At 40.3% G+C, this 23,764-nt stretch overlaps 1 protein-coding gene across 10 annotated transcripts in view; it reads left to right on the forward strand.

The window, feature by feature from the left end:
* The window catches only part of RACGAP1 (Rac GTPase activating protein 1), a 57,134-nt gene extending 37,071 nt beyond the window's left edge, over positions 1-20,063 (forward strand). For 7 of the 10 annotated variants that reach the window (XM_005877307.2, XM_014548622.1, XM_005877305.2 and 4 more), the window contains exons 3-17: positions 5,881-6,083; positions 7,304-7,440; positions 8,384-8,453; positions 10,317-10,370; positions 11,261-11,341; positions 11,731-11,848; positions 13,081-13,211; positions 13,971-14,135; positions 15,371-15,466; positions 15,553-15,751; positions 16,958-17,063; positions 17,226-17,358; positions 17,467-17,602; positions 18,278-18,386; positions 18,914-20,063. In XM_005877307.2, the coding sequence (XP_005877369.1) occupies positions 5,881-6,083; positions 7,304-7,440; positions 8,384-8,453; positions 10,317-10,370; positions 11,261-11,341; positions 11,731-11,848; positions 13,081-13,211; positions 13,971-14,135; positions 15,371-15,466; positions 15,553-15,751; positions 16,958-17,063; positions 17,226-17,358; positions 17,467-17,602; positions 18,278-18,386; positions 18,914-18,989 (1,814 nt within the window). In that variant the 3' untranslated portion in view covers positions 18,990-20,063. Of the gene's footprint in view, positions 1-885; positions 993-5,191; positions 5,254-5,509; positions 5,609-5,880; positions 6,084-7,303; positions 7,441-8,383; positions 8,454-10,316; positions 10,371-11,260; positions 11,342-11,730; positions 11,849-13,080; positions 13,212-13,970; positions 14,136-15,370; positions 15,467-15,552; positions 15,752-16,957; positions 17,064-17,225; positions 17,359-17,466; positions 17,603-18,277; positions 18,387-18,913 lie in introns of those variants that run through there. The other 3 variants (XM_014548627.1, XM_014548626.1, XM_014548628.1) reach the window with 3 other exon arrangements.
* Positions 20,064-23,764: the final 3,701 nt, after the last annotated feature.

Raw genomic sequence — 23,764 nt, forward strand, 5'->3', positions numbered from 1 at the left:
TCCCTCTCCCTTCCTCTCTGTAAAAAAAAAAAAAAAGAAAAAAAAAAAATATATATATAAAGTAATGTAAGAACTATGTCTTAAACTTAAAAAAAATCCCTACTGTATTTAGTAATGGCATCTTGCTTATGCCATTCAATATTTCCTTCAATCTGATTGATGTTTTTAATAGCTCTTATCCACTTACAGGCCTTTCAAAACAATATTCTATTTTCTCTCTCTAATAGCTGTTACATGACCCTATCATCTGGTACCAGCTCAGTAACCATGATGGCATACTAATTAGGCTTCTTTTTGAGATCACATCATCTCAGAAGATAGATAACTTTGGAGTCTAGTGGGGAGGAGTATTGAATAGACGTTAAAATTCAGGTTCATTCAGCAAATATTTAGTGAGAACCTATCACAACCTCTAGCACATGTTGAGTTGAGGGAAAGGGGTGACTAAATGGCTTAATGGAGAAAAGTAGGGTTTGAGTTGAGCCTTATATGTAGGGTAGGATCCCAACAGACAGAGATGAAATAGGGCATTTAGGGTCAGGGGAACAGCTTGAATGGAGGCAAGAGGGTGTGGGGTTGGTGGGAATAGGAGTAAGGTGCAGTGACATACTCAGAGCTGTACTTTTGGAAGATTACCCTGGCAGAGGTGGAGGCTGGGAGAATGATAAGACATGGTTGCCATTGCTCAGGAAAGCCAACGGGAGTCCTAACTGGGATGGTGTGAAGATGGAAATAAGGGGAAATGGGTAGAAGAGATTGTGAGAATAAGATCTCTAGGAGGAGGCAGCTGGTAGATGTGGGGGCAGAGAGAAGAATCTGAGGTTTGAAGTCTCAATAACTATGCTGACTTTTAATAGTTATTTCTGTGTCTCTTTATCTGTAAAATATGAATTTAAATGTCTGTCTTTGTGGGAGTTCTGTGAAGATTGGGGATGAAATGAGATACTAGTTGTGAAAATACTTTGGAAGTAGTTATACCAAGAATATACAAGGTATTTATTTTTACAGATACCCTTATTTTATAAGCAAATTTATACCTTCCCATTGATTTATGTTATAAAATAGAGGTATGTTTTGTCTCCCTCTTAAATCCCTAACTTGGAATGTTGGCTCTTGAGGAACTGAAGTGGCTCAGTGTTTTCTAGACTGTAGAATCTCTTTTCTTCAACCACCCTAGTCTCTGTCCTTTTCTTTGACACTAGGAATTCCTCCCATGCCCAGGCATCCCAACTCTTTATTCTTGAGTTTCATCATAACTTCATTCTTCTTTCTCCTTTTTGTGTAGTCTTTTTTTTTTTTTTAAAGCTAAGTCCAAGGTTATTGAAAGATCAGAGTGAAGGTTAATATTCAGGTAAAATGACTTTAATGGCCTAAGTATTTTGTTATCTTTGTTTTCCCCAGTCACCATGATTTTTATCTTTATTTTATTATGAACTGCCTGAATTCTTTTTTAAAAAAAATATATATTTATTGATTTCAGAGAATAGGGGAGAAGGAGAGAGAGAAACATCAATGATGAGAGAGAATCATTGATTGGCTGCCTCCAGCATGCCCCACACTGGGGTTTGAGCTCACAACCCAGGCATGTGCTCTGACGGGGAATCGAACGGTTACCCCCTGGTTCATAGGTTGATGCTCAACCACTGAGTCACACCAGCTGGGCTGCCTGAATTTTTTGATGTTGTTGGTGTGTAAATTAGGAATAAACATAACAGTATTTATTAGGTGCCTATTGTATTCCAGTACCATACTAGGTTTGTGCTATGCTATACAGTAGGCGATACTGAAGTGTATGTGATGTGGTACCTGTCTTCAAGAAGATTATGGTATTTAAGTTTCAGAGACAGGATTCTTTCTCATGAAACGAAGACAGTACAAGTATCAGAATATATGCTTGTGGGAAGTCGAGAAAAATTTAATGTGGAGCAAACAAATTAGGAAAGAGCAGATGGGACTAGAAAAATGGGTACATAAAGAAGAATAGGTAGGGCATTTCATTTGGAGTGCATAGCTTGATCACAAATGAGAAGGCAGAAATGAGCATGGGTCTGTTCTGAGGGCAGGGATAAACTGGGTTAGTTAGAAAGAGGGTGTTGTGTGTTCTAAAACCTTAGTTTGTTTTTTTATTTATTAATTTAATACTTATTAATTTATTACTTTATTATTAGATTGGTAAGGTGGGCTTGGATCCCTGGAATTTAAATTTGATCTGAACAGCAATTCTTCATTTATTCATTCATTCAATAAATATTTAAATGCTTACTATGTGTTAGGCAAAGTGCTAGGCACTAGTGATAAAAGAGCAAAAGAGACACGAGGTCATTGCCCTTAAGAAGCTTCAAGGACCCTCACTGGTTTGGCTCAGTGGATAGAGCATTGGCCTGTGGACTGAAGGGTCCCGGGTTCAATTCCGGTCAAGGGCACATGCCAGGGTTGCGGGCTCGATCCCCAGTAGGTGGGGTGCCGGAGGCAGCCAATCATTGATTCTTTCTCATCATTGATGTTTCTATCTCTTTTTCCCTCTCCCTTCCTCTCTGAAATCAATAAAAATATATTTAAAAAATAAAAAGAAGAAGCTTTGAGAACAGTAGGTAAGATCAAGGGCCCAATAACAAAGGTCCCAAGAGGAATGAACTTAGAAGAGATTTCTGAATTGCTTTAATCTGTTTGCTGAATTATGAACCAAACCCTAATTTTTTTTTTAATGAATCAAAGATTATCCTCAATTTGTCTTAAGGAAATTTCTCTTTTCCTTTCTCCTTTTTGTTAATTGAATTTAATATGTCCTTGTTTTTTTTAAGGAGATAGTTTGAATTTAATAAATCATTTGAATGTGTACTTCATGACAGGCTGGTATGAAGTCGAATTGTGATTCACAAACTGGGGGAGAAAAGGCCATGTTTGTTGATCTCCTCCAACATCAGAATTTTTCCTGGTCTGTGGTCTAAAGGGCCTTTTTGACCCTTTATAACAAACTTAGTTTATAACAGAATTGTACTTAACAGTAATAACTTGGCCTGGCTGGAGTGACTCAGTTGGTTGAGTGTTCTGTGCACCGAAAGGTTGCTGGTTCGATTCCTGGTCGGGCACATACCTGGGTTGTGGGTTTGATCCCTCAGTTGGGGTGTATAGGGAAGGCAGTTGATCGATGTTTCTCTCACATCTATGTTTTTCTCTCTCTCTCTCTCTCTCTCTCTCTCCCTCTCCTCCCCCTACCCCCTTCCTCTCTCTAAGCATGTCCTCAGGGGAGGATTAAAAAAAAAAGTAATCAGTTATGTATGCACATGTTATGGTTTTGGTCTAACAAACTAAGTTGAATCAGTAGTAATTTAATAATTTGTACTATTAAAATAGGAACTTTTTCCTTGAAATCGATACTTTATTTGGAGTTCCATTGCAATGAGACCTGTAATGTATGTCAATTAACAATGAACAAGAATTAAGACCTAAATTTTATTTATTAATTTATTACTTATTTTTATTAATTTTTTAAACTTTATTGTTGGGAATATTACATATGTCCCCTGTTTTTCCCCTATTGACCCCTTCTAGTCTGCTCTGCCTCCCACCCCAGGCCTTTACCACCCTGTTGTCTGTGTCCATGGGTTAGGCATATATGCATACAAGTTCTTCGGTTGATCACTTCATTATTTTTATTTTTTAAAATATTTTAATTGATTTTTAGAGAGAGCGATAGGGAGAGGGAGAGAGAAACATCTATGTTGAGAGTGAAACACTGACATGGCTGCCTCCCGCACGCCTCCTACCTGGGATCAAGCTTGCAGCCTGGGCATGTGTCTTGACCAGAATTGAACCAGCACCCAAACAACAGAGCCACACTGGCCAGGGCTAAAAACCAAAATTTAATAAGACTTATTAAGGAATATCTCAAAAAAGGGGACATATGTAATACTTTCAACAATAAAGAATTATAGAAAGAAAAAAAAGGAATATCCCAAAGAATAAACAAACCAGCAAAATTAGGTCAAATGGAAATCTTTTTGTTCTCAATTTGTTTTTTAATTTCTTAAATATTTGTGTGTGTATGTACAGCTACATTTAGAAACATTTAATTGACCACAGTGTGGAGGTAGAAAGTTTTTAGACTGTGTAGTTGAAAAGTGTGTTTCTTATTCTTTATTTTTTGAAATTGAAGTATTACATACATCAGGAAAATACACAAATCTTAAGTGTACTACTTAATGATTACCAGAGTGAACATGGCTAAGAACCAGCTTTGGGGTTTTTTTGCGTGTGTTTTTTAAAAATATGTTTTTATTGATTTTTAGAAAGAGGAAGGAAGAGGGATAGAGAGATAGAAACATTGATGAGAGAGGAACATCATCGATCAGTTGCCTCCTGCATACGCTCCTACTGGGAATCGAGCCCACAGCTCGGGCATGTGCCCTGACCTGGGAATCAGTGACCTCTTGGTTCCTGGGTCAATGATCAACTATTGAGCCATACAGGCTGGGCTCGTTTTTAATTTTCTTCCTTGTGAATCTATAGTGTTGAAATTGTTAAATTTACAAAAGGATATATTGTTGTTTTCTTTAAATTAAGGAGGAAAATTAGCCCTTAATAATGTTCCAAATTATTAACTAAACCAGCATATCTTTTAAAACTATTTGAATTGTAATAATATATATTATTATATACATAATAATAATAATATATGCATGCATATATACATATATATATTTGGTCTTTGTTATTTGCATTGTCTAAGATAACTAGATCATACTATCTTGTTTTGCTAAAATCTTTTGTTGGCTAAAAACTATAGTTTCCTTATTTGTAAGACTTGATTTCTATAGATTGAATTGGTAGCCTAATTTTAATTTGTAAGTTTGAAATTTAGTCAAATTATTAAAATTGTTTTAAAAGGAGACTATATTGTTTCTGTGCTCTTAAGTTAAATTCAAATAGGAAAAGTGCTCCTACTACCTAAAAATCTGCTCTCCTTGTGTAAATTTGGCCTAGTTTCAGCTGTAAACTGGGTTAGTTTGACCAACAGATGTACACCTTTGAAACTTCCTCCATTGATACTGGTGAAAAGTGATGCTTATAGATAGATTGAGGTTAACTGGAAATAGTAAGGCATTGTGGAAAAAAAGTCTTTGCCGATAGAGATGATAAGAATGAATGCCACTAGGGTTTTCATGCTTTGAGGTGCTGCCTTGGAAGTGGTGCTGTCTTTGCAGACATTTGAAGAGAATCCGCATTCTGCTATCAGTGACCCACCCAAATCTAGTAGGTCTTCTCTTCCTGTATCTTTCTAACTGGAATGTTTATATACCCTTCAGGGCAGTGTTAAACAGCAAATTGGCTCTTTACTTTCAAATCAATATTTGTATAATTATATAGCTGAATGGAATTGCAGGCCTAGACAGCTGTAATATTAATCTACATCTACTGGAGCATACTACAACAGTTACATTTGAATTTGCTGTTTAGCATCTCTCTGGCACAGCAATGAGTGACTAAAGGAGGCTGCTTTGTTTTATAGCTGTAACTGTCCTGGTGCGTGACAGCTGCCCCAAAGGTATCCCCCTTTGATTGCCTTCTGTTCAGGAGCTTTCAGTGTTGGTGTTACATCTGGAGCCAGGTGACTAATGAGTTACTTATTCCATAGCAGATGCCACTGGCTAAGCCAGAGTAAGTGGCCTGCTGAAATAGGAATTGCTCCCCACAAAGCTCTCATCTAGAGTGATGAACATATATCCAGAATCTGCTCTTGGTTGTTTTCAGCTGTCCATAGTTTAGCTGGGCCCTTAATTATGTATTTGGAGTAAAACTAACCAGAGGACTCGTTTATAAGAGCATTTGTAATTCAGGCGTTTGGTGTTTGAATTATTAAAGTTTCCCTCCTTTCTTTAGAATTCATCCAGTTGGCAAAGGACTTCGAAGATTTCCGTAAAAAGTGGCAGAGAACAGACCAAGAGCTGGGGAAATACAAGGATCTTCTGATGAAAGCAGAGACTGAGCGTAGTGCTCTGGATGTTAAGCTGAAGCATGCACGCAATCAGGTGGATGTAGAGATCAAACGGAGACAGCGAGCTGAGGCTGACTGTGAAAAGCTGGTGTGTATTGTTTTCTATGCTAGTACTGTGACAATGGGGGAGGGGGAAGCATCTGATAATGTTTTGTTTTTTTTTTAAATTTATATTTTAGAGAGAGAGAAGTGGAGGTGAGGTGAAGAAGCATTGATTTGATGTTCCACTTATGCATTCATTGGTTGGTTCTTAATATGTGCCCTGACCAGGATTGAATGCACAACCTTGGCATATCAGGATGATGCTTTGACCAACTGAGCACTGTCAGGGCCTGATAATGCTTCCACTTGCCAGATATACCCAACTTCTTATTCCGTATTAAAGAACTAAAAGCAACCTGTCCATTGACAATTTGTCTGTGATTGGAAATGAAACTGCAGCTTAGGAATCCTGTTCTCCATAGGTTGAAATTTAAATTTTTTCCATTTTTTGACTCGAAACTACTACTTAATAGACAGATTTCAAGTGAAAATTTAAAGAATTATAATTAGGGGGAAGGGCAGGGAAATCCTAGCATACTTGGTCTGTCACAAGACAATTGGCCATCTCTCATGCCACCCAGAATATCCTCAGCCTTATATCAATAGCTAGTACTTTGATACACGTAAGACAACTCTAAGCCTTTCCTTCACAGCTGCTCCTGATTCAAGATAAAGGGCTAGATATATTCAACAAGTTGAGCAGTGTGGCTAACATAGAACACTTTCATTTTGGTGTACCAAGGTGGGTCATGGTACAAAGGAAAGCCTTTACTAGGAGGCACTAATCTACCCTGGCACAGTGTTAGATGCCTCAGTGAGCTCAAATTATCTGGTTCTAGTGTGTCATAGCTTTGTATCCATTTAATAACATTTTGCTTCACCATTTAGAAAGGTGGGTGGCTGTTTTGATCTGTGGAAGAATCCAATAATTGTCCTGATAAAATGACAATAAAGTGTTTGTGCTATGCAAAATTTATTTTGGGACTCTCATTTTGCAATACTCCGTCCTCTTGGATTAGCAGTTTGATCCAAAAGTCTTGTAGCAAAAACCCCAATTTGCTAGATGGAGTTTATTTTACCAGTCAGAAATCAGAGACACAATCTGGACTTGATGTGAATTAATATGCTATTGGTGTAACAGCTTTCCTGAAGGCTCATTTGCATAATGCTGTATTTCAATGTCTTCTGGTCTGCCCATCCCATAAATTTGAGGTGAAGCTTTCTCCCCTGGTTGGTTAGGATGTTTTATTCTGCTTTGGTCTGTAGGAAAGACAGATTCAGCTGATCCGAGAGATGCTCATGTGTGACACATCTGGCAGCATTCAACTAAGCGAGGAGCAAAAATCAGCTCTGGCTTTTCTCAACAGAGGCCAACCATCCATTGGCAATGCTGGGAACAAAAGGTGGGAGAACTGCATCTGTTGTTATCTGATCACGAGCAACACAGCTGTCAGAAGTTCTTGTTATCTGAACTCTTAAATAAACTGGTTCTGGAATGTGTGCTGAATAAAGCAGAAAAGACTTAGAGGAAGGGTGGGTGGGAAATAAAAGCACAGAGGCCTCCCTATTTCTTTTGTTTTTTAAATCTTTCCTTAAGATGTTGTTTCACCAGGGGTAAAATTTTGATGTTGGTGCTGAATTGTACACCAATAACTAATCCTAAGATTGCTAAGGAACCGAAAGGTGAAAGTGGCAGTTCAGCAATACTTTTAGTGTTTACTCTCCAGAGAGCTCTTGTAGCTCCTCTGGTTTAGAAAGGTCTTCTGTGAGCCAAGACCAGATAGTAATTTTGGTTCCACTGCATCTCTCTTTAAAAAAGTCTCAACTAGGCTTTGAATTTAACACCCCCAATACGGTATGTAGGGAGAGGTCAGCACTCTTAGAGGTATTTATTTTGTTGCCTGATTGTTTTATGGGGAATCTTGATAACTAAGAAGATGTATGGGCTTAATTTCTTAAAAAGCTAAGGCTGGGTAATACTCTCTCTTGCAGAAAGCAACCACAATTGGGATCAAATTAAACTTCACTCTTCTGCCTTGTAAATTTTTAGGAGCCTGTAGTACAGACTCAGTAGGGAATAGAACCCATACCCCTAACTGTAATTTTCAGCTGTAGTTATAAGGCCTTTGCTGAAAAAGCAACTGTATTGCATGCACACACTCCTCATGAAACCATAAAAAGCAACCCACCACAGCTAGGGTCTATGCTTGGAGTTATCTTTAAAGGGAAGGGATTGCTGTGAAATTGCTGACATTATCTGACCTGCTAGGTAACTTGTTCTGGGTGTTGGTGGATTTTACTTTTCATAGTCTTCTTTGTCTAACTTTGTATTGTTTCACTCAATAGACTGTCAACCATTGACGAATCTGGTTCCATTTTATCAGATATCAGTTTTGACAAGACTGATGAATCGCTGGTAATGAACATTTGACCTCTGAGTATTATTTATATTTCTGCTCCCTCAGGAACATCTCTGCTGTCCTTCTGGAATTCCTTTATTACTGTGTTATTAATTGATGTGTTATAGATACTGAGGTAGCATTTAAAAATATAAATCCACACAAACTATAAGAGACTTGCTTATATATTTTTTGTTTCTGGAAGTGGGAATATAGAATTCAGGATTTGACATGAGGTTAAATTTGTTTAATGGATTTGTGAGCTGCATGTATTAATTGATTATATCTTGACTTATTAAAACCTTACCTAGCAATAAAAATTTTTTTAGCAAAGCTCTGTTTGGTCAGGGCTTATTTGTTGCTCTTAGGGAGAATAGATTTGTGCCTTATTTCTGAATTAGTTTGGTTCTAGAGGGAAACTTAGTTTTACTTCACAATTAGAGGGAAAACCAGTGCTCTGGAGCTTCAGCTAGAAGACTGGAGAGTTTCCAGGTACTATATAATGCTTGATCAACAATGGTTAGCATGTCTTAGCACTTTGTTACCCTGCTTTTGTAGGGCAGCACCCTTCTCTTAACTTCTGATGGTGTTTCTGCATGAAAGGTCATCTCCTGATATTTCAATCTTTGATGTTCAAAAATGGGAACCTGTTCTACTGACTGAAAGCTTAGCAAACAAAACAATAAATGAGGAGGTTATTGGAGATTTGTTTTCTGATGATAGCCAAACAAGTGACAAGTACTTGTTACATGGGCTATGAGTTTTCTGTCCAAATTCAGTGTTTGACTAGGGCCGTGGTCGGCAAACTGTGGCTCGCGAGCCACATGTGGCTCTTTGGCCCCTTGAGTGTGGCTCTTTCTAAGCCTTAGGAGTACCCTAATTAAGTTAATAACACTGTACCTACCTATATAGTTTAAGTTTAAAAAAATTGGCTCTCAAAAGAAATTTCAATCGTCGTACTGTTGATATTTGGCTCTGTTGACTAATGAGTTTGCCAACCAATGGACTAGGGAAATAATTGCCATTGTATAGATATCAATATTTGGTATCACCTTTTTGGAATAAGGAATGATATAGAATAGGTCTGGGATATATAATAAAACTAAAACATACTATTTGCTGACTTTGAAGCTAGACCTCTGCTATGTTATCTGTTGTAACTGAAGCTAAATCAAACAAGCAGTAGCTAAATTATTTGACCATGAATTGGAGAGATTAAATTTATGTAGCTAAGCTACAATTTGCTGTATACAACTGTTTCTGGATTTTGTGTTTTCAGGGATTATCAGGAGTAAGGAAGTCACAGGTAGCTACTAAAAATACATATGGTTAAAATAAGTAAAGGAAAGCTAGATCACAGTAAAAGACAAAATAATTCTTCAGTGGCGAATATCTTTTAGGGCCCAGGGAAGAGAGATGATTGAGAGAAGTAAAACCTAAACTAGAACTTTTTAAGTGACTATATTGTACAGAACATATGATTAGACAATAGCAGTCCCTTAAGAGGAAGAATCGGATCTAACACAATCAGTGTAGTGCCTAACATTCTCTAAGTTCTAAAACCAATTACAAACATAATCAGAAACAAAGGACCAGGCACTGGAGATGATCACAACAGAAGTTGATTCTTTAACCTTTTCTTGCCTCTGTGGTATTGATTCCTGATTCTATTATAATAGCTTCAATTTTGGAAAGAAAACATGTTAACTTACTACGGCTCTGTAACTACAATACTTGAGTTCTCCCCCCCAATTTCCTCAAATTGTAAATTAAGGGAGTCTGACTCAAGAAGCCTTTAAAGTTCACTGTAAATTTATTTGTACAGGGTTTAGGGGAGGCCTAACCAAAGAAAGAAATTAATACAGTGTAATTGTCAACAGGATTGGGATTCTTCTGTAATAAAGACTTTCAAACTGAAGAAGAGAGAAAAGAGGGTATGTTTTTTCTTTTTTTAAAAATTTATCTTTATTGTTGAAAGTATTACAGATGTCCCCCTTTTTTCCCTATTGACCCCTCCCCAGGCCTTCACCCTACTATTGTCTGTGTCCTTGGGTTATGCATACATGCATATACGTTATTTGGTTGATCTCTTCCCTCCCCCAGCCCTTTCCCTCTGAGAGTCCTCAGTCTGTTGCATGCTTCCATGTCACTGGATCTGTTTTGTTTGTCAGTTTCTTTTGATCCTTATCTCTTTCTTTCTTTTTTTTTCTTTTTTTTAAAATAAAGTAACAATAAAAGAATTTCCTTGGAAATTCTGCCACATAACTGCATTTCTGATATGTTGCTCTAGCCATTGTTAAACACCTTCTAATCCTTGCTGGGGGTTGTAACTCAGGATAGAATCCTGTCCCATGTTACTATTCTGGACTGCTCTCACTTCATTCATCATGTGGAAAAGGATATGCTTAAGTTTGTTTTGAGTTGTCATATGACTTTTTATGCAGGACTTTTGTGCTCTAATAAAAGCTTCAGATGAAATGTGTGTATAATGGGATATGCAGAGATCTCTCTGTGCTTGCTTGTTTAGGGTGCTTAATGTGTTTCCAAAGACTTTGTGTCCTTAGATAGGATTACAGCTCTACTTTCTCTGGTGCTGTCATCTAAATTTTTCCAAAGCTTGCTGTTTCTTCAAGGGAAGACATTTTTGTGTTGGTACAACTTAAGCGTCATGTGGAAATAGGCAGTGAGAGAGAGCACATTGTTTGTTATTTACCATAGCCTTGGATCCTAGGACTTGGATCCAAGTTGTCTAATGGAATAAGTTTATCTTCTGTGCTTCAGATCTGCTTGGCACTAAAGTTAATGGTGTTTGCCCCCTCTCTAGCGCTCCAATAGCCGACAGTTCGTTGATGGCCCCCCGGGACCTATAAAGAAAACTCGTTCCATTGGCTCTACAGCAGACCAGGTAAGAATAGTCAGACCAAGACAGTTGTGGTCTTGAACACATCAAAGATAAGTGGCCCCAAACATTAAAAATTCTGAGTCAACATTGCAAGTGTTATTTTGAGATGTTGATGAGGGTATTTTTATGTAATAGGATCCCTATCATCCATATGAATGGAATCAGTCTGATTAAATAAACAGCTGTCAGTTTTATGCTTGATTCTTAGTTGCTTGTTTGTATACCCCCGTGGCCTATATTTCTGTCCTAAAGTATGAGATTTCAACTTAATAGTGATTTGGGCCTTAAGTCCTGACAAAGACTCAGGAATTTTTCAAGCATTCCAAAACCCTATAGGGGAGGGGAAATTAGATTTAAATGTTCGTCCTTCCCTCATTACAATTTTGTTTCAGGGGAATGAATCCATAGTTGCAAAAACTACAGTGACTGTTCCCAGTGATGGCGGGCCCATTGAAGCTACATCCACTATTGAAACTGTTCCATATTGGACAAGAAGTCGAAGGAAAACAGGTCCTCTGGGTTGTGGGTGAAGGCCAGAGCACTGTATCAAGCTCTACCTTAGATTGCTAGCCTGGCCTATGCCATTAGTGCATAACTTGTTAATTCTTGATACCGTGTGTGTGTGTGTGTGTGTGTGTGTGTAGGTGTAGCCATTATATTCACTTCTTTTTTTGTGTGTTAATCCTCACTGGAGGATATTTTTTCCATTGATTTTTAGAGAGTGTGAAAGGGACCAACTGGGAGGGGGAAAGAGGAGAGAGAGAGAAACATTGATGTGAGAGACACATCAATTGGTTGCCTTCTGCTTGTGCCCCAACTGGATGGGGGAACCTGCAACCCAGGCACTTCAGTTCGTGGGCCAGCACTCTAACCACTGAGCACACCAGCCAGGGCTCACTTTTTTTTTAGAGAGAGAGAGGAAGTTGGGAGGGGAGAGAGAGAGAGGAAGAAGAAAAAGAAACAGCGATGTGAGAGAGAAATATCACTAGGTTGCCTCCCGACTGGGGAATTGAACCTGCAACCTAGGTATGTCTCTTGCTGGGACTCAAACCCACAATCTTTTGGTGTATGGCAGTGGTTCTCAACCTTCTAGCCCTTTACAGTTCCTCATGTTGTGACCCAACCATAAAGTTATTTTCGTTGCTACTTCATAACTGTAATGTTGCTACTGTTATGAATCGTAATGTAAATATCTGACATGCAGGATGGTCTTAGGCGACCCCTGTGAAAGGGTCGTTCGACCGCCAAAGGGGTCACGACCCACAGGTTGAGAACCGCTGGTGTATGAGATGTCGCTCCAATCAGCTGAGCCACACCAGCCAGCAATGAAATAAAAGGCTATTCACTTCTGATTATGGTTACAGATTACTGGTTATCTATCAACTAGAGGCCCAATGCATGAAAATTCGTGCAAGAGTAGGCCTTCCTTCCCCCGACTGCCAGCACTGGCTTCCCTCCTCAGGCCTCTGCCAGGTACCCAGGACCGGGTTGGCTTCCCTCCTCCGGCCGCCTGCAGGCACCAGGGACCCCGGCTGGCTTCCCTCAGGCCACCCGCAGGCACTCGGGACCCAGGCTGGCTTCCCTCCAGCCCCAGCTTTGTCAGGAAGGATGTCCGGAATGATGTCTGGAAGACATCCGGTCTAATTAGCATATTACCCTTTTATTATTATAGATTATATTGAAATTGGGGTTAAAATTCAGAAGTAACAAAATACTTAAGGTTAAAGCTGCTTGCTTTCTAGGTACTTTACAGCCTTGGAATAGTGACTCTACCTTGAGCAGCAGGCCACTTGAGCCAAGAACTGAGACAGACGGTTCCAGCACGCCGCAGAGTAGCGGGGGGATGCGTCTGCATGACTTTGTCTCTAAGACGGTAAATCTCTGATTGCTCCTCCTTTTTGGGGGCACCCTTAATTTTTAATTGTGAGAGTAATATATACCAGGAACAAATTTCAATACTCTAACACAGTGGTCACCAACCTTTCAGACCTCATGGACCGCCAGTGGCCCGTGGACCACTGGATGGTGACTGCTGCTCTAACATTATAAAGTTAAATGATGAACTTCCTTCCTCCTTCCAGTCCCTCTATGCAGGGGTCACTACTGAATTACAAAAGGTGTGTAGCTTTCCATTCTGGGAGGAACACAAAATTCGAAGAAAGCAACTTTTCAGAAGCATTTTGTGCTTCTTAGTGATATATATTTATGTTTTATGCTTTTAAATAATAGCACAATTTAACTTTGTCCCATATGGTTTCCTCATAAAAACCCAAGCAAACTGACAGGCTCAGAGGAGTTAACTGACTTGTTTGAGCTACATGACAGTAAGTGGTATAGTTAACATGGAGGTTTTCTGACTCCTTGTAAACAGATTCTTTCCACTGTTGTACACTCACTTCCCTTCCAGTGGGATGACTTTATGCAAGTTACTTAGCCTCTTTTTGCATCTGTTTTCTTAAACAAAAACACAACCTATTTTATAGGATTATTGTGAGAATTACACAAACAGATAAGTGTAAAAAAGGACTAGAAAGCTGTTCAGCACAGGCTAAGTGCTTAAAGTGGTTGATGATGTTGATAATTTCCTAATTCGTACCACTCTGTTCCTTCTGCCCCATTTCATCCTCCTCAGGTTATTAAACCCGAATCTTGTGTTCCATGTGGAAAGCGGATAAAATTTGGCAAGCTGTCTCTTAAGTGTCGAGACTGTCGTGTCGTCTCTCATCCAGAATGTCGGGACCGCTGTCCCCTTCCCTGCATTCCTACCCTGATAGGGACACCTGTTAAGATTGGAGAGGTACGGCCTATGGGAAGCATTGTGTTAGGGTTTCTTAGCTTTTCCACAGCTGAATGTCAGTTTTGTTCTATAATTAATGATGCCAAGTATGTTTTCCACGAGTAATGAATACAAATTATAAAACGTTAACTTGTAGTCGAGTCCTGTATGGTTTAGTCTGTTTTATAACCTTTCTAGACCAAAACTCCTCTTCCCTTACCTGCCCTCCCTCTTGCCCTCCCTTCCCCTTTCTCCTTCCCTTTTTCTCTCCTCACACTTCCTCCCTCTCTTTCTTGTTTCCATTCTCTCCTTTCCTTCCTCCCCTTTCTTTTCTAATCTTCTTTCCTCTTCCTTACCCCCCCCCCTTCCCCATCCTATCCTATTTTGTAAAATTTGAAACATACAAAAGTAGAGAGATTAGTATAACTAATTCCTGGCTTTTATCACTCAACTTCCACAATTACTAATTCATGTCCAGTCTTGCTTTATCAATATTCCTATCTCTCCCTCCTGGCCCTGTCCAATGAATTATTTTGAATCAAATCCCAGACAGCATATAAATTCATCTGTGAATATCTTTTCTCTTTCTTACGTTAGAGATATTCCATACAAGGCTATTAAGATTAGGTTGCTTATTTCTAAAAATTGATTCAATCCATTAAGAAAGTATTTATTGTACAAGCAACATTAGCAAGAAACAAAGCAAAATGACTAAGCTACTACCCACCCCCCAGCAAATCAGATGTTATTGCCCTAATTTTAAGAATTCTTATCTATGCAAAGATTTTTTTTTTTTTTTTAACAAATTTTCTGTATTCTGTACCATGGAGTTCTCCCTTAAAGGTAGGGTTGTATCACAAGCAATTGGGTTGTGTTTATTTTCCTTACTAAGAATAATTTAAAAGGTTTTCTTTTTTAAAAGCAACAAATTAGTTTATATTAAAGGCCTTACCTGTAATCTCATTATTGCTTGTTTTCTGATGCCCTTGTGTAGAAGAAAAACAAGGACGCAGTTGTAGCTAGTGGTTTTATTACTTGTTCATGAAGAGTGTGGTATCTGTGACCATAAATCAGTCCTGGTGTGGAGGTAGGAAAAATAATTGAGTGTCTCTGTTCTAATATATGCGTTAGGAATAGGAATTGAAAGGAGACATGATGTCCCAGCCTGAGTATTAGTTGGGAGATGGTTCTGCACACTGGTCTAGATCTGCTGGTCTAAGTGGTAAAAATGATAACTTAAAACATTCCCATTTCAGGGAATACTGGCAGATTATGTGTCTCAGACTTCTCCAATGATCCCCTCCATTATTGTTCACTGCGTAAATGAGATTGAACAGAGGGGCCTGACCGAGGTAAGCATGAACCTGGGGGAGGGGGAGTTTGTTACTTGTGTTAACACTCAGGAGCTTCTTAACTGAGAGTGTCATCTCGATAATAGACAGGCCTATATCGGGTCTCAGGCTGTGACCGGACAGTAAAAGAACTAAAAGAGAAATTTCTCAGAGTGAAAACTGTACCCCTCCTCAGCAAAGTGGATGACATCCATGCTATCTGTAGCTTCCTGAAAGACTTCCTTCGAAACCTTAAAGAACCCCTTCTGACCTTTCGGCTGAACAAGACCTTTATGGGAGCAGCAGGTAAGAGCAGATCTTAATATTTGAGTGTCAGTCCCACAAGGGGCAGGAATGTTTGCATCTTCTTTGTTTGCAGTTTTATCCCCGTCTAGTAAAGTGCCTGTAACAGCAGATATTCACATACTTTGATGGATAAATAACTATGTCATGTTGCCCATGCCTGTTCTCTTCCTGTCTAAACAGTATAGGGCTCTAACAGGTTTTTGTTGTTGTTTGGTCAAGTTTTAGGTTGGCCTTTTGAACTTAGAACCATCTTTAATTCCTTTTCCTCACATTTCACATTTAATCCATTAGCTGGCAAATCTTGTCTGCAAAGTTCTTGTAAATTATAGGCTATATTTGAAAATTTTCAGTCCTACTACCACTCTGAACATCTCTCACTCTGGAGTGATGTAAGCACCTCCTGTTTTTCCTGTTTCTACTCTTACCCTCTGTGGTAAAGTAGCTAGAGTGGTTCTTTTAAATTACATGATGTCCTTTCTGTCCGCAGTGTCTTCCAATGGCTTCCCTTCATTCACAGGATAAAATCCAGTCCTTAGCATGGCCCAAAGAACCTACATGATTTGGCTCCTGGTTTTGTATCCAATATCATTTCCTTTTATGCCCTTCCCTTCTTTCTTTCCTCTCCAGTTACAATGGAGTTCTTGCAATTCTTAGAACATACCAACCCTCCTGGCCTTCACAGTAGTTGCAGAAATAATATGTGCATGGTTTGCTTCTTTATTTCTTTCAGGTTTCTTTTTGAATGTCTTGTCCTGAGAAACCCCTTTCCTGACCAGCATTTCTAAAATAACAGCTCCCGTTACTTTCTAGCTTCTTGCCTGCCTTATTTTATTACATGTGTTACTACCTAGTAGATTTGCTTTTTTATTAACTCCTCCAGTAGTACCTGGCACATAGTAGGCCCATAAACATGTTTTATGAACAAATACCTTCTTGATAATTGTAGTCATAGCACTTGTATGTCTGCCTTCCTGCACATGCTTTCCCTAACTGCAAGAGCTGGTTTTTTTAAAGTTCTGAGTTCTAATATTGAACTGTTGGTCAGTATCCTGCTTGTTAATGAACCTAGAGTCTGATGTAGTCATGAACCTAATCAGAAGCTTCAGAAGCTTACTGTATAGATGAGACTTTGTGGTCGATAACTTGGACGCCTGCTGTCAAGGGAAAGCAGTCTTAGGCCTCTTGGTACTTTCTTTTCATTTACAGAAATCACAGATGAGGACAACAGCATAGCTGCCATGTACCAGGCTGTTGGTGAGCTGCCCCAGGCCAACAGGGACACATTAGCTTTCCTCATGATTCACTTGCAGAGGTAAGTACAGCAGAAAGTTGTTTCTGGGAGTTAGGGAATTTTCCAAGGGAAGACAATGCGGCTTGTGTGTCAGGGAGGTGAATTGTTTTCTTGTAGAACTTGTATTTTGGTCCATGTTTAAGTGGAGGAGCAAGTCTTCTAATTTAATGTTCTTTTGCTTAGAGTGGCTCAGAGCCCAAACACTAAAATGGATATTGCCAATCTGGCTAAAGTCTTTGGCCCTACAATAGTTGCCCACGCTGTGCCCAATCCAGATCCAATGACAATGGTACAGGACATCAAGCGTCAACCCAAGGTAGGCAATCATATTTATATATGAACTTGTGTGACATGATAATATGAGAGACTGTGAGAGATAAGCCCTGAGATTTGGAAGCTTGCTAACATATTTGGTGGCTTTTAGGTGGTAGAACGCTTGCTCTCACTGCCCCTGGAATACTGGAGTCAGTTCATGATGGTGGAACAAGAGAACATTGACCCCATGCATGTCATTGAAAACTCAAATGCCTTTTCAACACCACAGACACCAGATGTTAAAGGTAAGGCCCAAGTTGTGCTTTTTAAAAGACCTCTCCAGTTTTGGTCATGGGCTCTCTCCCTGCCTTTGCTAGAGTTATTTGAAATTCATATTCTCCAATAAAAATTAAAATCATTTTGAGAATTCTAACATTGAAGGAGAATTTATACAGATCTATCCTGATTTTCCTCACCTTTTTTATGTTCTTCTTTACCCATATGGAAAGTAAAAAATATATAGATATAATAATAATTTATATATAATTTATCCTTATGTTTCTTGATATGTTTTACCATTTGATTTCTTAAAAGCTTTGCCAGTTTGTAGGAGGCTGGTTTCATTCCAGCCTCAGTGGCACTGGCAACCTCACATGTTCTTTCATTATAAGGGAGCATATTATTTTTTTTAATATAGGTAAGAATCAAGTGGTCATATGTTAGATTTGTGAAGTTTGGAGTTTGAGGATGGCCTAAATCAGGAAGTGAATGTCAGCAATTCATTGAGCAGTTGCCTGCACAGTTCAAAAGATACACTGGTGTGTTACACGATGACAGACATGATCTCTGGGGCTTTGCTCGGTCTCTAGCCTTAGTTCTTAAGTACTTCACAGGGATTTCAGCTTAAAACTGGCCACCTACATGGGTGCTTTCCTCTTCCCTCCACCCCCCTTTAAAAATATGCTTAACTGTGATTGAAGTGAGTTTACTGGGACCTGTGACCACTCCTGAGCATCAGCTTCTCAAGACGCCTTCCTCCAGCTCCCTGTCCCAGCGAGTCCGTTCCACGCTCACCAGGAACACGCCCAGGTATGGGGATTGCCTGCTTAGATCTCTCTCCCACATACTGAAGCTAATTGAAAGAAAGATTGAATTAGATCTTAGCTAGCGACTAGACTTTAAAAGGAAACCTGGAACCGTAAGGATCCCTCTTTAAAAGGGTCTAAAGGTCTTTACTGTTTTCCCTCTCATCTCAGATGACTGAGTAGCTTACAGAGTAGTTTTTTTAAAAATATATTTTATTGATTTTTTACAGAGAGGAAGGGAGAGGGATAGAGAGTTAGAAACATCGATGAGAGAGAAACATTGATCAGCTGCCTCCTGCACACCTCCTACTGGGGATGTGCCCGCAACCAAGGTACATGCCCTTGACCGGAATTGAACCTGGGACCTTTCAGTCCACAGGCCGACGCTCTATCCACTGAGGCAAACCGGTAAGGGCTACAGAGTAGTTTTTGAGGAGTTTCTACTTTTAGTTGATTACATCATCATGTTATAGTTGTTCATTTACTGTTTTTTATAGAATACTTTTTCCAGCTTATTCTCTTTTTCTTCAGATTTGGAAGCAAAAGCAAGTCTGCCACAAACCTAGGACGTCAAGGCAACTTCTTTGCTTCTCCAATGCTCAAGTGAAGTCACGTCTCCTGTTACTTTCAGCATTTACTGACTGCAAAGGAAGGGCGCACCTGTACTCTCTGCTCGCAGCCTCCTGTACTCGTTACTACTTTTAGCATTCTCCAGGCTTTTAATCAAGTATAATTGTGCATGGGGGTTTTATTAAAACTATATATATCTTCCTCTCTTTCTCTCCAAGTAATGTAACATCAATACCTTGTGCTGTCGTTGGGAGCTTTTAGATGGGAGCTCTTTATAAGGGTAGAGGGCATTATGAAATTCATTGTGATTGGGAGGGGCTGTGGTGGGGAGGGCCTCATCCCTTTGGCTGAAAGCTAAATGCTGCTCGTGGAATGACCTTTCTGTGGTGTTATTTAGAACTTATTTCCACGAGGCAGTGACAGAAGCCCTACCTCTTTAGTAAAATTGACTTGTCTCAGAGTGGGAGGTGGGAGGGGAGGGTGAAAACAGATTTGGACAGAGGATTTAGGATGGCTCCTGAGAACTTGGACGTTCCTCTTTCTCCATGATGAACTGGAGCTATAACATGGAGCCTTCATAAAAATGGAATAGGGTGAGGACAGAACTAGTGATGGGTATATACTTAGCTTTAAGTTGAATTGATTAGGTTTAATAGTATTAAGTGGTACAACCTTGTAAAAGTGACACTTTTTGTATTTATCTCTAATGGGCCTCTGGCTGGACTTTGGCTTTGGTGGGGGTCGAGGCCAGTTTGTTTATAAGTGAATTCATTCTGATTCTTGAGCCCTGCCTGTCTGTTGGAGCCGTAGAGGTCAGTATGCTGTCTATTTGGCATCCCACTAACAATTAAGAGTAGGCTACAGGGGAGATTGTCAATATTTTGTGTGGCAAGAAAAGCCACATTTTGTCTTTGCACTTTGATGCTGAAATCTTCCTATGTAACATAGCTACATCTAGATAAATATGAGTTTCCTTTTATTAAAATTATTTTCAATGTCTATAAAAATGCGTTCTTCTATAGAATGTTTATGACACATATTGACCCTTGTCTGTACAATACATATTTGAAATAATATTTGGAAAAAAGTAAATCGTTTTTTTCAAAGTGAATATGAGGTTGGTTGTCTTGTCCTGGAAGGTAACCTTTAACACCTTTTTTAAGAAAACACTTTTTCCTCTTAAGTGTTTTGAGTCTGTTCATCTCCATTCCCTTTTCCACACAAACTTTACCACCAGCAGGAGTTTGTTTCTTTGTTTCTCATTGTCTCTTTTGTTGTCCAAATTGAAGTCCTGGATTTATCCCTTTGACTGTTATCCTCTAATTTGAAGAAACTACTTTAAACAAAAAACAAACAAACTTTAAACAAGTCTTTAGGGACCAGAATGGTGCAGATTTTTAAAAACCACAACTCTGGCTGGCTGGCTGGCAGGCTGCCTGGGAGGAACATCCTTCACTGCTGGAAGTGACTCTGGAGTGAGCTGGGATGATTAACTGAGGGCACCTGCACTCGGAACTCTGAAGCTGGTGAACAGAATGTATCTGAGATTGAACGTAAACAGTTGCAGGCTTAATATGTAACTGCGGAGAGAGGAGGCAACCTACTGGCTTTTTTCCCAGGAGGTGGCAGCTCTCACAGCAGGACCCATCTGCCTCAGCAAATTGACAGAGGATGGGTCCCTTCTCCCCTTCCTTGCCTTTGCACACACATGCCTGTTAGGTTTTGTTTTTTTAAACTTTGTTCTAGGTGCCATCCCTTTTCTTATGTCTCTGCAAGCCTAGTGTTGGCCTGGCTCCATATTTGCTGTTCTGTAGTATCTCCCCAAGGTGCATTTTAAGTCACTAATGCAGAGGAAGTAAATGGATTGTAGAATGTTAGTAAGGCAAGGCTTCCCTATGCAGGAACTGATGGCCCATTAACGAAAAAGAAAATGGTCCTGTGTGTCAGATGCTGGCAGCCAGTTGCTCAGTTTTGGGCTAGGCCACGAGACCTTAACCATGAAAATAATTCTGATATTAGCAAAGGGAAATATGTACCCACCTTCAACTTCTTTAACAGCACTTCATGTGGAACAGCTTGACTTCCCACTTTCAAGGGCTTTCTTAATTAAATTATTCTTCCTGTGTGAGATCTGTGGAAAGGGTTCAGTGCTTTGGAGTGGCCGTCACCTCTATCTCCTGCTCCCAACCCTTTCTGCTGCTCTCTCTTGCTCCTTCTTTAATGCAGTTGAACTTGACTGTCCCACTTGCTAATAACCAGAATCTTTAAATTTGTTCTATTATCAATCTGTGTAAGTCTCCCGAGTTTGATATTTATTTAACTGGGCAGGCATTACACAGTTTGGTTCAGCAGCAACAATTTGCATTTTTACTGGATGTTTAATGACTTCTTCCTTAAGAAGGTATTGAATTCATTGCTTGCAGAAATAGAAGGCAAGAAGGCATCTGGTTTTGATTAGGGGGCTATAAGGTGTTCAGGTGATTTAATGTGGTAAAAATAGTCATTTTGGGGGCTATAAACTGACCCTTGGCATTGAAAGGGGTCTTGAATTCTTATAGTCATGGTTAAATTATTGTATAGCACAAAGTGACAAGTAGTGCTGAGTGATTGCAAGGAGCACAACTACGAGGCTTGTGTGTGTTTTAAATATATTTTATTGATTTTTTACAGAGAGGAAGGGAGAGGGATAGAGAGTTAGAAACATCGATGAGAGAGAAACATCGATTCAGCTGCCTCCTGCACACTCCCCACTGGGGATGTGCCCGCAACCAAGGCACATGCCCTTGACCAGAATCGAACCTGGGACCCTTCAGTCCCCAGGCCGACGCTCTATCCACTGAGCCAAACCGGTTAGGGCATGTGTGTGTTTTTTGTTACAGTAGAGCCTCTCTACCCTCAAGCTTCAGATAGACCGGCACGTACATATGCATATGCATACGGTATGTGATTTCCTATTGGAAAAGCATGTGGGAGACCCACTGCTGTGCCTGGTACACCAAGCAGTTTGCATAATCATGCATCACCTTTTCTCACTCTCATCGTGAGCAGGGAGAGAGCCATTGTGCAGTCCAGATCTGAGAAGTGAAGGTGGCAGAGTTCAGTGTTCAAGTTGCTACAGCTCACACAGTAGGTTCTTGATCAATGCGCATCGGTGATAGTCTTGGTCATGACTCTGAAGTTGAAGCCACTGATGCAAAAAGCTTTTTAAGCATGCAGGTTTGGGGCATGTTTGTCATTGTGCTTCTAGTATAAACGGTTTGGAGAATGGCCACTTGACCTAAGAATTTAATAATTTTTAAAAATCTCCCTGTAGCTGGTATATTTTGTAAATAAGTGAAGGCCCTAGTACAGGAAGTCCTTGTATGATTTATTAGACTCGGGTTCTGAGTCTGTATTTGTTGATGGTTTCTATTCACGAAGTCAGGCGGAAGACAGCTTGACATCACCAGGAATAACCTTGTAGTGTGTGGGAGCCGTCTCCTCTGCAGTCATGTGGGCTGGGAAAGGAGGCCACTTTTCAGGGACTCAGAGTTGGAAGCAGAATTTTCCCTTTTGTCTACCTTCTCTATAACTCTTGCCCGGCTGCACTTAGTTGCATCGTTTTTATATAGCATTACTCTCACATCTCACACAGTTGGATACCATCTGTGTGCTAGGCTCAGACACATGTAAATGGAGAGTTTTAAGACTTCTAATCAAGCACTTGCCAGTTCATACCTTCTCTGGTCATCAGTGAAGATGGGCTTGGGAACTGATTCCCCACAGAGCCTCTAGGGAAAGTAATGTGATGGTGCAGAGTGCTTTCATTTATCATCTACTTGGTCTCCACACCCATGTATGGTGGTGGGCAGGATTGGTGATATCATCCCAGTTGACAAATTCAGAGAGGTAATGGCTCAAATTCCCACAAGTCTATAGCTTGGCTGGGATTAGACCCTGAGGATTGCAGCCCCACTCTAGAGGTCAACTCTGGTGCTTGCTACTTCAGATTCTTCAACATAGTGGATTTGTTATTCTCTATATACTAGAAGCCCAGTGCACGAGATTCATGCATGGGGCGGGGGGGGGGGGGGCGGTTTGCCTCCACCCGGCCTGCACCTTCTCCAATCTGGGACCCCTTGGGGGATGTCCGACTGCCGTTTTAGGCCCAATCCCTGTGGGTTCTGCTGGTGAGGGCTGCTGTGACAGCGTGAGCCTCTCCTGATCGGGACTGACTGGGCATGAGCCCATGGCAGGCCCAGTGGGGCTGGGATAAGCAGGAGAAGCAGGCAGGAGTGGCAGGCAGTGTTGGACAGCCAGTTTCAGCCCCATCTCTGCAGGCCACCCTGGGGGATCCCACCTGTGCACGAATTCGTGCACTAGGCCTCTAGTTAGGTACATGAATTATTTCACTCAGCTCTGTATGTGGATCTGCTCATGTACTCTCAACAGATAACTCAGGAAGAGTAGGGAGGCCCAGACCCCAGAGAAAGCATTTGGAATGGGAATGTCTTCATGGTTAGGGTTGTTGTCTGGTAGAATGGAAGACCTGTGCTTGGTGATCCAGGGCTGCGTTCTGTGTGGGAGGAGGAGGAAGAGCTGGTGTGGATGTGTGAGGTTGCTCCTGGTGGGAGTGCCTGTGCATCTTGTGTGCTCTGAAGCTCGGAGCCAAGAACAGGCAAGTCTCTGAACCAAAGCCATCAGCCTGCTTCTAGAAACGTGTCAGCGGATTAGCTTATTGGCTTTTCCCCTGAGTGGCATTAGCTCTCACCCCGTCTCGTGTTCACCATCTGGCTTAGAGTGAGAAGTCTTTGAGTGAGCTCTCTTCAGCAG

The sequence above is a fragment of the Myotis brandtii genome, unplaced genomic scaffold (genome assembly GCF_000412655.1).
Source record: "Myotis brandtii unplaced genomic scaffold, ASM41265v1 scaffold517, whole genome shotgun sequence".
NCBI classification, from domain to species: domain Eukaryota; kingdom Metazoa; phylum Chordata; class Mammalia; order Chiroptera; family Vespertilionidae; genus Myotis; species Myotis brandtii.